Consider the following 12,593-nt stretch of genomic DNA (forward strand, 5'->3'; position numbering starts at 1 on the left):
ATTAAAACTTTTGATCTTCTTTTATACATGTTTTAAAGTGCATGCGCATGCCACATAATGAAACTGGTGAGATCCTTCCAATAAAAAAAAAAAGCCAACAGTTCTTTTTCAACATGCTTCGAAAATCCAAAATAGGCAAAATAAAATAAAAGTACAAATAGGCAATCGATTAAGTCCCAGATGCTTCTGTCCGAGGCAGGATCCTCACATGAAGAGATGACGGTCGTTTTGAAGCATGTAAGAGGTGAGCCTCTCGTTGGCTACTGTCCAGCCGTCCGTACGCCGATGCGCACGGCTCCCGCGGGTTCCCCCTTTGTGGTTACAAAGTCTCTTTAGGCATTGAGGATTAAAGCACACAATGCATTGTTTTAGAACAGTACACACTCCGCAAAACCCAGAGATATTATGGTTTTCAGTTTTTTTTTTAGAAAAGACATAAGAACCAAATTAATACTTTAATATCAAACACTATTTACATCAAGTTCTTCTAATAATAATAGTCATAATCATTATCATCATAACAATAATAATAATTATACAGGTTTAACAATGAATGAACTTTTTTTTTTGTCCTCCAGAAAGGTACAAAACAGATACTAACCTAACACTACATGTTTTATGGTTGTCTACCTCAGGATACACAGTATCCAGTATTTAAGTTGATCCTCATTTCCCGGGTTAAGGTGTGTGCAGTACAAACCGTGGTGATGATAGCAATAATAGCAAATAGCATTGATTATTGTAAGAAAGTACAGTTGAAGCTGGTTTCTGAGAGAAGTCTCGTGCTAATCTGCTGACGGGCGTTCGTTTTCGACTCTTACGCAGTGCTCATTTCCCCGTGGTGATGCTCGGAAAATTAGTGCCTCATTAAACGGTCTCGTCTCCTATTACCTCGCATAGCCGAGCTACCATTCTGCTGTAATGGCGTTGTTACCCAAGTACAAAAAGTGGCCAAAGGCAAAATCTGTTATTTTGCATTAAAAAAATTACAGCAGAAAGAAAAGGCAGCCGCAAAAACCAAGTAGAAGCAGAACAGTGCCTTTGAGGCTGAGTGGTACGAAGCAGCAGGTTTGTTGCTAAATGACCGTTTTCAGTTGTGTTGCGTGGATTTTAAAAACAGCTTTGTCTTGAAAAGTTGCGTTAGGCACAGCTCAGTCTACCTTTAATGTTTAAATCTGTCTTTTTTATCTACGTAACCTGCAAAATCTCTCAAACTGAAAAATCACGGCGCTTTAAACTCCCCCACACAGTGGAAATCTACACCCCGCCTCCTGAGACGCCCGCCATCACCGAGTCTTCCACCGTCTATTTTTAATTCCAGAAATAACTCGCCAGGCTACAACATGGGGTCTGCATGCCTGTCGTGTAGAACCTCATTAAAGAGCCACTTAAACCAGTAACACCAGGAGCAGAAGGTGGGCTCCTGTGCTCCTTTTCCTGCTCTACTTCTCTCATTCTGTCCACCTCTTCTGAATCTCTTGGTGACCCGCCTTCGACTCCCCAGCTCTGACAGGAAGTTACCTTGAGAATGAAGTTTTCTACCTGAAAATATCTCCTTGAAACCAAATTGAAGCCGAAACGCTTTCATTACGCGAACGTACCCCGGCACATAAAACGATGATACGTTTAAATGCCAACAAAAACCTGACCATGCTAAACAGTGCCTACTTTGAATGTTATGAATAGTTTAAACAACATGAACTAAACTAACTGGAGAAAGGCATACATTCAGACAGTAAAAAACATCTAACAGGTATTTAACACAGTTATAAGCTATGATTATGTTAAGATGTAATAAAAAAACATATGGCACTATGATATCTTCCCAAATCTTTGCTCGATTTGTGTCAATTTGCACCTAATCGGATCCTAAACCAAACCGTCTGCATAGTTAAAGACGATGTTTAATGACGCCACCGGTACTGCTCGATTGCTCTGATCCGGTTTTAGTCGTGAAACCATTTTAAGCGCTCATTTTAAGAATCAATAGCCAGGAAATAAATAGCAGTGGATGCAAATGTTTGTGGGAGTGTTAATATTGACTAATGCTCGACTGGAACAGAGAAAACAATTGCTGCCCAGCTCAGTAAACCTTGCATAAACGCCTGCGACTGCTGCCGTGAAATTGGGTTATCGGCTCTCAAAAGGCTTGGATTCTGGATCTGAACAGCAGCTAAAGTGTCGGGTGAGAAAGTTTCAACTTTAGTGAGAAGGAGCGAACCAAATCAGGCCAACTGACGTGCCACCTTTGACCTCCGTTCACTCATTCGCCATTTTTGTCTTTCCTTGACTTACAATAGCTTTATGTTTTAGTGAATTTGGACGCTATTTTAAAACCATGAATTGAAAGACCACTTGGCTTTATTGCGTTACGTTGACCGTGCATGCTCGTCAGTGCCGTGGTTTTCTAATTCAACCTCCAGTTTAAAACAATTATTCTTCACGTTCTACAGATTAAACCGCTTTAACCGCGATAAAAGCACAAAATTCCACCTCTGCTCTTGTAAAACTCGATTAAAAACATTGAGATGTCTTGGGACTTGTTCTGTTTGTCTACGCTGTATGTACAGTCACGTCTAGAACCTAGAATCGCCACTATCCCACCATGTAATACAACTACTCTGTCAAAATCTACTACTATTTTTTAGCGTGTGTAACATTGCAATGTGTGAAGCAGTGGATGTGTGTGTGTGCTATACACTAGTTGTTTTCGTAGGTAAACATCAGTGCTGCAAATGACATAAATACAATGAGAAGGGATGTCAAAAATCACGGGGAAATAAGAATCAATGAAAAAATTAAAATGGGATTTGGCATCTTAGTCAAAGGTTAAGAGGGGGAAATATCTTTCCCGATTCCAACGTCAACTTTTTTCGCTCTCAGAAGGAGAAAGACCACTTAAATATTTGTTCTGAAAAAAGTAGAGGGTTTCTTGAGAAGCCTACGTTTATGCCCGATCAAGCAAATGCAATCCACCCAAATCCAACGCCTACCCTGCAGCCTAGGGTAGATCCAGGCCACGCTAGGTGTAAATAACCTCCAGCACAGAGGGAGGCGCTATAAGGTTAACAGTGCTGCTAGGACAACCAGCAAGGAAGCGAGTGGTGGACTTGTCTTCTGCAGGCGCGGGGCAGCGTTTGTTTCACTTCGGGAGGGGGCAGCCGTTTCATGGCTGATTCCATCTAAAAGATAGAAAACAAAGAAAGAAAAAGTCAATTTGTTGTAAATGATTTCTTTTTCATGACCACAAATCTAATGTGCAGACATTTCTGTGATTTCTAGGTTTCGTGATATTGTTTCATTGCTACTGGAACTTCCACATGAAGTGTCTGCTCTCATTGACAAACATTTTGGATTTGTCTCCCAGGTGAGCTGTCTGGCGGCGGCATCCATCAGTATCTGTATCGAGCCATGTGCCCGCAGCACTATGGGTATGTAGCTGAGCCATGCACAACAAAGGAGGATCAAATGTTTCTGTAACTGCACAGCTGTGTGTGTGTGTGTGTGTCAGTGTGTTTGCATGTGCATTAAGGTATGAAAGGATAGAGTAAGAGCAGATGAAGGATGAATGTTTAAATCCTTCTGCTTTGGTTATACGGAAGCGTGCTCAAGCAGGAAGTGGCAGCAGGCAAACATACACGCAGGAAGTGAAAGCACCCATGCGTCTGATCTACTGTCTCTTTGAGACGGATAACATTCAATAAACCCAACAAACTTTCTTTTTTCTAACTTAAAAATAAAGAATACTAGGATTCTGTTTATAAATAATCAATACACCAATACATCAAGTTCATCCCATGCTTCAGTTAGAATGAGTGACGACGTTAAATCTTAATCTGCGGTTCAGCACGAAATGAACAAGTTAACTGGTGTATTTTAGCTGGAAAGTAAGAGGGGAAAACTCATTCATCTTTCATGCATCAAGGTTAACAAGGTGGCTTGATTTTTTTTTAAGTCAGGTTGGTGGCGTGTATACTCATAAAAAGAGCCGCCATAAACAGTGAAACAGAATAAAGATGCACGAAAGATTCTATCAAACACTCAGCAGAGCACAAAACAGACTTTTCAGCACCTCTTCTCCTCATCTGACCATGAAGACTAGTGAAAAAAGCCGTCGGCACGCACCTCTAATGAACAATTTAGGGTTTACGTTGTTTAAAATGGCAAAAACTATCAGATAGGGATGAGTACCGAATTCGGTACTTTTTAAGGTACCGACCGAATTCCATAGCACCGACCGAACACCGATTCACGTCATTTCAAACGGTGCCTCGTTTCGGTACTGCCAAGACAGTTGCGCATGCGCAAGAGCGTAATGTCGCCGGTCCCTGCGAGCCCGTTGTAAACAGAGCAAGCATGGTAGAAAGAACGCACGCTAAAGCTTGGGTCCACTTCACTAAATGTGATGGGTAACTGGGTGATGAAACTAGCGACAGACAACGATCTAAGTGAGACATCCTCATCTTAATCTGCTCCAGTAGGTAAATAAAATGTTTAAGATAACGTTACCTTGATTTGTTAGCTTCCGTTTCGCTAATGGTGCGTTCGCTTTCTCCTCGGAACTCCGAATTTCTGACTAGAAGAACATGAACGCGCTCTAAAGTTTGGCTTTACTTTACTAAATGCGACGGGTGATTGGGTGAAGGTAAAACCAGTGACAACGATCTAAGTTTGAGGCATCATCGTTTTAATCTGCTCCAGCAGCTAAATAAACCGTTAAAGATAACGTTAGCTTGATATGTTAGCTTCCATTGCCACCGTTGTTATCAGCTAATGGTGCGTTCGCTTTCTCCTCGGAAATTCTAACTTCCCAGTAGGAAAAATCAAATGAAAAAGGACGGCATAAGGAATGAAGATACACAGTAAATTTAGTTCACAGTAAAGATGTTTGCTTCAGTTTAATTATCAGCTTATAAAACTACAAGGACGATGTTAAAATACAAACTTGTATGTTATTTATTGTGATATTTACCAAATATGGTTATATATTGAGAAAAATATATATTTAATTATAAAAGAGAATTAAAATAATAAACACTCAAAAGTATCGAAAATTGGTACCGTTAAGTACCGGTATCGACTCGTAGGTACCGGGAATTAGTACCGGATCGATTCAAATGTCAAAGGTACCCATCCCTACTATCAGATAATTTCAATGATTAGAAAAAGGTAACACTTCAAAATGATGGTCCCCTTGATACTTAGTGAATCATTAAGCATTAATAAACTATAAAATCAAGTATTAACAACTGCCTAACCCTGTTAATTAATGCTTTACTAAGCAGACCCCCCTCCCCCCCAACCTGTTTGTCCTAAAATTAAGACACGTAATAGTTAACAATAACTGTAGGGTAATAAAGGGACCCTTTGTTTATTAATGCTTAATAATGCACTAAGTAGCATTAATAAAGGGACTGTTATTGTAAAATAAAACTGATGATTGAGCTTTTTTTAAATTAAAGGGAGACTAGGCAGTTTAGGCTTGCTTTTAGCGCCCCCTTGTGTCAGTTTAGTAGAACCAAAAGAAAAAACTTCTCTGTGCACTCATCTTTTGAACACCGTAATCTAACAGCTAAAATGTCTCCTCAGCCTTCCTTAGTGTCTACAGGAGTGATTAATCACTAAATTAGACAAATCAGCTGTGTTTCGTGATGTAAAACATGCAGGAAACGTGCAGGAAGCTGACTGCAGCGCCAGGTATGCCAGCTCATTTTGTTTCTAAGTCCCAACAGAACTCTGAAGTTGCAAATGCCGTATTCTGGCTACAGAGGGCAGTGGGGTACTGAGCGACATTTCATTACCCCCTGTAATCCAGTTCCGGTCCTGGAGGGCCGGTATCCAGCACGTTTTAGTTTTAACCCCGCTTCAACACACCTGATTTCAATCAGCAGGTGATTAATACGCTTCTGCAGAGCCCGACGAGCTGCTGCACAGGTGACTCAACCACTGAATCAAGTGTGTTGGAGCAGAGAAACCACTAAAACCTGCTGGACACTGGCCGTCCAGAACTGGAATTTAATACCCCAGCTGTAAAGTGTCATCCTGGCTCAGTAAAAGATTTAAATATATGAACAAGTTAAATAGAAAGGCTTTAAAACTACTTTCCCCCAATTTAAATTAACTTTACTCAAAGCCAGCATTGATCTCATGTACTTTTTAATGCACATTCTTATAAATAAGAATAATACATGTATTACCTTTAGGGATAAATTAAGTCATCCAGTATTTTACAAAGTTCGCTGTCTCAAAGTGTATACATTTGTAAACTTATGTCCTCAGTTTTCGGCTGCGAAGTTTGTTATATATTTTAACGGCGGGGCGCTCTGTTTTTGTTTCAGACCTTAAAATAAATGTTACTGAGAATGAAACAACAGCATGTGGCTGATAGGGAGTTACAACCCCCAGCGACTGGCTTAGGTTCACGTATAAAGAGAAATAAGAAGAGAATGCTGTAGATTCTGAGGACAGCAAATAATCAATGCTGAGCTGCAGAGCCAAACAGCAAGTCAATAAAGACCTAATCAGACTGCATGAATGTATACCAACATCCTGCACAAACGCATCAGGTAACACTTTATAGCTTTAATAGTGACCACAGTCGCTGCTATGTTCAGGTGCCCCAAATACGCGTCCAGTTCACTAAAGCATTAGAAATGTAGCTATAGAGTGTTGTGTTGAGAATGCACACAAGTCATTTTTCCCTAAAGACTTAAGTCAGGCCTTAAGTCCTTCAGAAACCAACCCAAATCAGGTTTCAAGTCATTAAAAGACAAGTGCTAGTCAATAATACTTTTTTAATGAGTAGGGCCGAGTCAAGTCTAAAGTTTTTCATCTCTAAAGTGTAGATCACTCGTTTAATCAATACATTTGCAGTGGTATCTAGAAGAAATCAATGCCTTGCAGGCAAAACTCAGGGGTTTGTGGGCTTTTTTCCCCCTATCTCAGCAGGCCAAGTCTGTGGCATCACAGCTGAGCTTCACACGACAGAATTTTGAGTCTTATTTCCTGATATCTGGACATTTCGCCCCGGATTGGATAACAGCAACACGACTCTACCGCGTGAATGTGTTATGCTCGCAAATAACACAAGCCTGGAGGAGCTCTACTGTGTTGTGAAGTTGCTAATGCTAACAGTTAGCTTGAACTAGCCAAGATGTCCACTGTTGATTCTTAGTCGTTAAACCAACAAACATCCTTCCGCGTATTGAGTCAAGATCAGTGAGTCCATCAATGCTAATTCACGATGTGGCGTAGATCTGTGAGGATTTTCAAATCGGAACTCAGAACTGAATGCAGGAGGTAGGTGTAGGAGACTATTTTCATGTTCAGCCTGCATGAAAAACTCTGTTTTCAAGCAAGTCTCTGACTCAAGTCCCCATCTCTGGAACCAGATCACATGTCCACAGAGGTCCACACATTGTTTTTGGCTTTTGCACGTTAAAACATCGATTAGCTAACATAGTCACAGACATGCAGCACAGAACAAGAGCAAAGAGCTACAGAACAAGAGACACATGCAAAAAGTCATAAAGAACAGAACCAGTGAAGCGGTACGCTATACTAACCTCTTAATTCTTCTGAATTGTCTACTTTGTTGTCTACATCAAAAACACGGTCATGTACGCCTATAGTTTTCACACAGCCATCTAAAACAGAAAATAGGGAGAGTAAGAATTCATCACAGGTGTGTGCAAAATAGGTTAGTGACAGGTTCCCCCTCCCCCCACCTGAGCCCCTCAGGTTTCACACTCAAAGCAGCAAAGCTAATAGCAACAGTTGGATGAGTTTAAATGGTGGGGTCCATCATCCTTTTTGTGTTTATTACAAAAAAAAGTCTATCTTGGCAAATAAGGGCAGGTCTGTGGTAAATAAACAAAGCATTTTTGGACAAAGAACAAAAGATAAATCAGGAGAGTGAGGAAATCTAACAATTATTCTTAATCTGTTTGGATTTACAAGCTAAACGTGTACTTCAACAAGCTCCGTTACAAAGCCCCGTTTAGCATGCGAACACTTACTTGATGGTCGGACGAAAACTTTGAGCTTCAGGCATGTTTTCCTCCCGTTTTCTGCGATGGTGGATGCTGTGAGAATGGAACAGAGACAGGTGGAGATGATTGGAGTTGAATTAATAGGACGATTATTGTATTTGCACTAAACTATCACAAATGTCTATAGCTGGCTTCATCTTTCATCGTGTGAAGGATTGCTGTCATAAATGCTGCGTAATGAGTGTGTTCTTGCAGACAGCAGTTTGACAAAATGTGCTTTTATTCAGGAAACAAACTTTTTAAGACAGATACTCGTGAGTAGATTATGTGGAGTTAGTCATGATTCTTGTGGAGTTATACCTCGAAAGTGTTTACAGATGTGCAAAGAGAAATCTAGGGAAAAGTCGAGTGCTTTGCTCGCACCGCTTTAGATTCTGCAACAGGCAGCGGCTCAACAGGGATCAAGGTATTTGCATAATTTGGTCTTGTTTAAAACTAGCAGAGACCATTTTGGCATACTTTGTATGTATACGGAGATGTTATTCCCTCCATGAAAAACCTCAGCGACTCAGGGTCCACACACAGACGATATACGTGCTGCATGTGTGGACGGTCTGCGGTCGCTCTCAGGAAATGGATCTCTTCCTGTCATGTCCACGGGGTGTGAATCTCTGAACGTTAGAGGTTGTATCACATCCACTAAAAATATCTCAAGTGGCGTACATGTGCGTCCGTGTGTGTGTGTGTGTGAGAGAGAGTGGTTGACCACTAATGGTGTTGTGGTGAGGCACCAGGTGCTGTCTACTCCAGACGAGGATAGGGGTCAAACACATGCCAGTTAGAGAGCGGTGGGTGAGAGTTACAGAGTACCGTATCTTTAAATTACAGGATGCCCTCCTAGGGACAGGACCTTGTACCGAATGGAGAAAATTGAAGGGTTTTTCCACCATTGTGATGCATTAATGCTGGTTTTGGTTTCGGTATTTTCTGTTCATTTTGATGCAACGTGGTTAGGTGTCTCCAACGGCTACCATTTAACAATGTCTCAGATCTTCTCTCAAGCCTTTACCTCACATCTTTCCAGCTAGAGAGAGAGAGTGTGTGAGGGACAGAGAGAGAGTGTGAGGGACAGAGAGAGAGAGAGTGAGAGAGAGAGAGAGAGACAGGGAAAGAGAGAGAGAGGGAGAGAGAGAGTGAGGGACAGGGACAGAGAGAGAGACTGAGTGAGTGAGAGAGACAGGGAAAGAGAGAGAGAGTGAGTGAGTGAGAGTGAGAGACAGGGAAAGAGAGAGAGGGAGAGAGAGAGTGAGGGACAGAGAGAGAGAGTGAGGGACAGAGAGATAGAGAGAGAGGGGGAAAGAGAGAGAGAGAGAGTGAGTGAGGGACAGAGATAGAGAGAGAGAGGGACAGAGAGAGAGAGTGAGTGAGTGAGGGACAGAGAGATAGAGAGAGAGGGGGAAAGAGAGAGAGAGAGAGTGAGTGAGGGACAGAGAGATAGAGAGAGAGAGAGAGACAGGGAAAGAGAGTGAGGGACAGAGAGAGAGAGAGTGTGTGTGAGTGAGTGAGACAGGGAAAGAGAGAGAGAAGGAGAGTGAGTGAGACAGGGAAAGAGAAAGAGAGGGAGAGGGAGAGAGACAGGGAAAGAGAGAGAGAGAGGGAGAGGGAGAGAGACAGGGAAAGAGAGAGAGAGAGGGAGAGTGAGAGAGACAGGGAAAGAGAGAGGGAGTGAGGGAAAGAGAGAGAGAGAGAGAGAGTGAGAGAGACAGGGAAAGAGAAAGAGAGGGAGAGGGAGAGAGACAGGGAAAGAGAGAGAGAGTGTGAGTGAGAGAGACAGGGAAAGAGAGGGGGAGTGAGGGAAAGAGAGAGAGAGAGAGAGACAGGGAAAGGGAAAGAGAAAGAGGGAGAGAGACAGGGAAAGAGAGAGAGAGAGTGTGTGAGTGAGTGAGAGAGACAGGGAAAGAGAGAGAGAGGGAGAGAGAGAGTGAGGGACAGAGAGAGAGAGAGGGAAAGAGAGAGAGAGAGTGTGTGTGTGAGTGAGTGAGACAGAGAGACAGGGAAAGAGAGGGGGAGTGAGGGAAAGAGAGAGAGAGAGAGAGAGTGAGTGAGAGAGACAGGGAAAGGGAAAGAGAAAGAGGGAGAGGGAGAGAGACAGGGAAAGAGAGAGAGAGAGTGTGTGAGTGAGTGAGAGAGACAGGGAAAGAGAGAGAGAGAGTGAGGGACAGAGAGAGAGAGAGAGTGAGTGAGGGACAGAGAGATAGAGAGAGAGGGGGAAAGAGAGAGAGAGAGAGTGAGTGAGGGACAGAGAGATAGAGAGAGAGAGAGAGAGGGACAGAGAGAGAGAGAGTGTGTGTGAGTGAGTGAGACAGGGAAAGAGAGAGAGAAGGAGAGTGAGTGAGACAGGGAAAGAGACAGGGAAAGAGAAAGAGAGGGAGAGGGAGAGAGAGAGAGAGTGTGAGTGAGTGAGAGAGACAGGGAAAGAGAGGGGGAGTGAGGGAAAGAGAGAGAGAGAGAGTGAGTGAGTGAGAGAGACAGGGAAAGGGAAAGAGAAAGAGGGAGAGAGAGTGTGTGAGTGAGTGAGAGAGACAGGGAAAGAGAGAGAGAGAGGGAAAGAGAGAGAGAGTGTGTGTGTGAGTGAGTGAGACAGGGAAAGAGAGAGAGAGAGGGAAAGAGAGAGAGAGTGAGAGAGTGAGTGAGTGAGAGAGACAGGGAAAGAGAGAGGGAGAGAGAGAGTGAGGGACAGAGAGAGAGAGGGAAAGAGAAAGAGAGGGAGAGTGAGGGACAGAGAGAGAGACAGGGAAAGAGAGAGAGAGTGAGAGAGAGAGAGAGAGAGAGGGACAGAGAGAGAGAGTGTGTGTGAGTGAGTGAGACAGGGAAAGAGGGAGAGAGAGAGGGAAAGAGAGAAAGAGAGTGTGTGAGTGAGTGAGTGGGTGAGACAGGGAAAGGGAAAGAGAAAGAGGGAGAGGGAGAGAGACAGGGAAAGAGAGAGAGAGAGTGTGTGAGTGAGTGAGAGAGAGAGGGAGAGAGAGAGTGAGGGACAGAGAGAGAGGGAAAGAGAGAGAGAGAGAGTGTGAGTGAGTGAGAGAGACAGGGAAAGAGAGAGAGAGAGTGTGTGAGTGAGTGAGAGAGACAGGGAAAGAGAGGGGGAGTGAGGGAAAGAGAGAGAGAGAGAGAGTGAGTGAGTGAGAGGGACAGAGAGTGAGTGAGGGACAGAGAGATAGAGAGAGAGAGAGAGAGGGACAGAGAGAGAGAGAGAGACAGTGTGAGTGAGTGAGACAGGGAAAGAGAGAGAGAAGGAGAGTGAGTGAGACAGGGAAAGAGACAGGGAAAGAGAAAGAGAGGGAGAGAGTGAGAGAGACAGGGAAAGAGAGGGGGAGTGAGGGAAAGAGAGAGTGAGAGAGACAGGGAAAGGGAAAGAGAAAGAGGGAGAGGGAGATAGACAGGGAAAGAGAGAGAGAGAGTGTGTGAGTGAGTGAGAGAGACAGGGAAAGAGAGAGAGAGTGAGGGACAGAGAGAGAGAGAGTGTGTGTGTGAGTGAGTGAGTGAGACAGGGAAAGAGAGAGAGAGAGTGAGTGAGTGAGAGAGACAGGGAAAGAGAGGGGGAGTGAGGGAAAGAGAGAGAGAGAGAGTGAGTGAGTGAGAGAGACAGGGAAAGGGAAAGAGAAAGAGGGAGAGGGAGAGAGACAGGGAAAGAGAGAGAGAGAGTGTGTGAGTGAGTGAGAGAGACAGGGAAAGAGAGAGAGAGAGGGAGAGAGAGAGTGAGGGACAGAGAGAGAGAGAGAGAGGGAGACAGGGAAAGAGAGAGAGAGTGAGTGAGTGAGAGAGACAGGGAAAGAGAGAGGGAGAGAGAGAGAGAGAGGGACAGAGAGAGAGTGAGAGAAAGAGAGGGAGAGTGAGGGACAGAGTGAGAGAGACAGGGAAAGAGAGACAGAGAGAGGGAAAGAGAGAGAGAGAGAGAGTGTGTGTGTGAGTGAGACAGACAGGGAAAGAGAGAGAGAGAGACAGGGAAAGAGAGGGAGAGTGAGAGAGAGAGATGGAGAGAGAGAGAGAGAGTGAGGGACAGAGAGAGAGTGTGTGTGAGTGAGAGAGAGGGACAGAGAGAGAGAGTGTGTGTGAGTGAGTGAGACAGGGAAAGAGAGTGAGGGACAGAGAGAGAGAGAGTGTGTGTGTGAGTGAGTGAGACAGGGAAAGAGAGAGAGAAGGAGAGTGAGTGAGACAGGGAAAGAGAAAGAGAGGGAGAGGGAGAGAGAGAGAGACAGGGAAAGAGAGAGGGAGTGAGGGAAAGAGAGAGAGAGAGAGAGTGAGTGAGTGAGAGGGAGAGAGACAGGGAAAGAGAGAGAGAGTGAGTGAGACAGGGAAAGAGAAAGAGAGTCTGAGTGAGTGAGAGAGACAGGGAAAGAGAGGGGGAGTGAGGGAAAGAGAGAGAGAGAGAGAGTGAGTGAGTGAGTGAGAGAGACAGGGAAAGGGAAAGAGAAAGAGGGAGAGGGAGAGAGACAGGGAAAGAGAGAGAGAGAGAGTGTGTGAGAGAGACAGGGAAAGAGAGAGAGAGGGAGAGAGAGAGTGAGGGAGAGAGAGAGAGAGTGTGTGTGTGAGTGAGTGAGTGAG

At 44.0% G+C, this 12,593-nt stretch overlaps 1 protein-coding gene across 5 annotated transcripts in view; it reads right to left on the reverse strand.

The window, feature by feature from the left end:
- Positions 1–2,841: 2,841 nt before the first annotated feature.
- efna5b (ephrin-A5b) overlaps positions 2,842–12,593 on the reverse strand; it is a 268,124-nt gene continuing 258,372 nt past the window's right edge. For 4 of the 5 annotated variants that reach the window (XM_054731561.2, XM_054731565.2, XM_054731563.2 and 1 more), the window contains 3 exons: positions 8,019–8,084; positions 7,566–7,646; positions 2,842–3,182 (listed from right to left, as the gene is read on the reverse strand). In XM_054731561.2, coding sequence (XP_054587536.2) covers positions 3,058–3,182; positions 7,566–7,646; positions 8,019–8,084 — 272 coding nt within the window. In that variant the 3' untranslated portion in view covers positions 2,842–3,057. The remainder of the gene's footprint in view (positions 3,183–7,565; positions 7,647–8,018; positions 8,085–12,593) is intronic. The other variant, XM_054731562.2, reaches the window with a different exon arrangement.

Source organism: Nothobranchius furzeri, chromosome 17 (genome assembly GCF_043380555.1).
Source record: "Nothobranchius furzeri strain GRZ-AD chromosome 17, NfurGRZ-RIMD1, whole genome shotgun sequence".
NCBI lineage: Eukaryota > Metazoa > Chordata > Actinopteri > Cyprinodontiformes > Nothobranchiidae > Nothobranchius > Nothobranchius furzeri.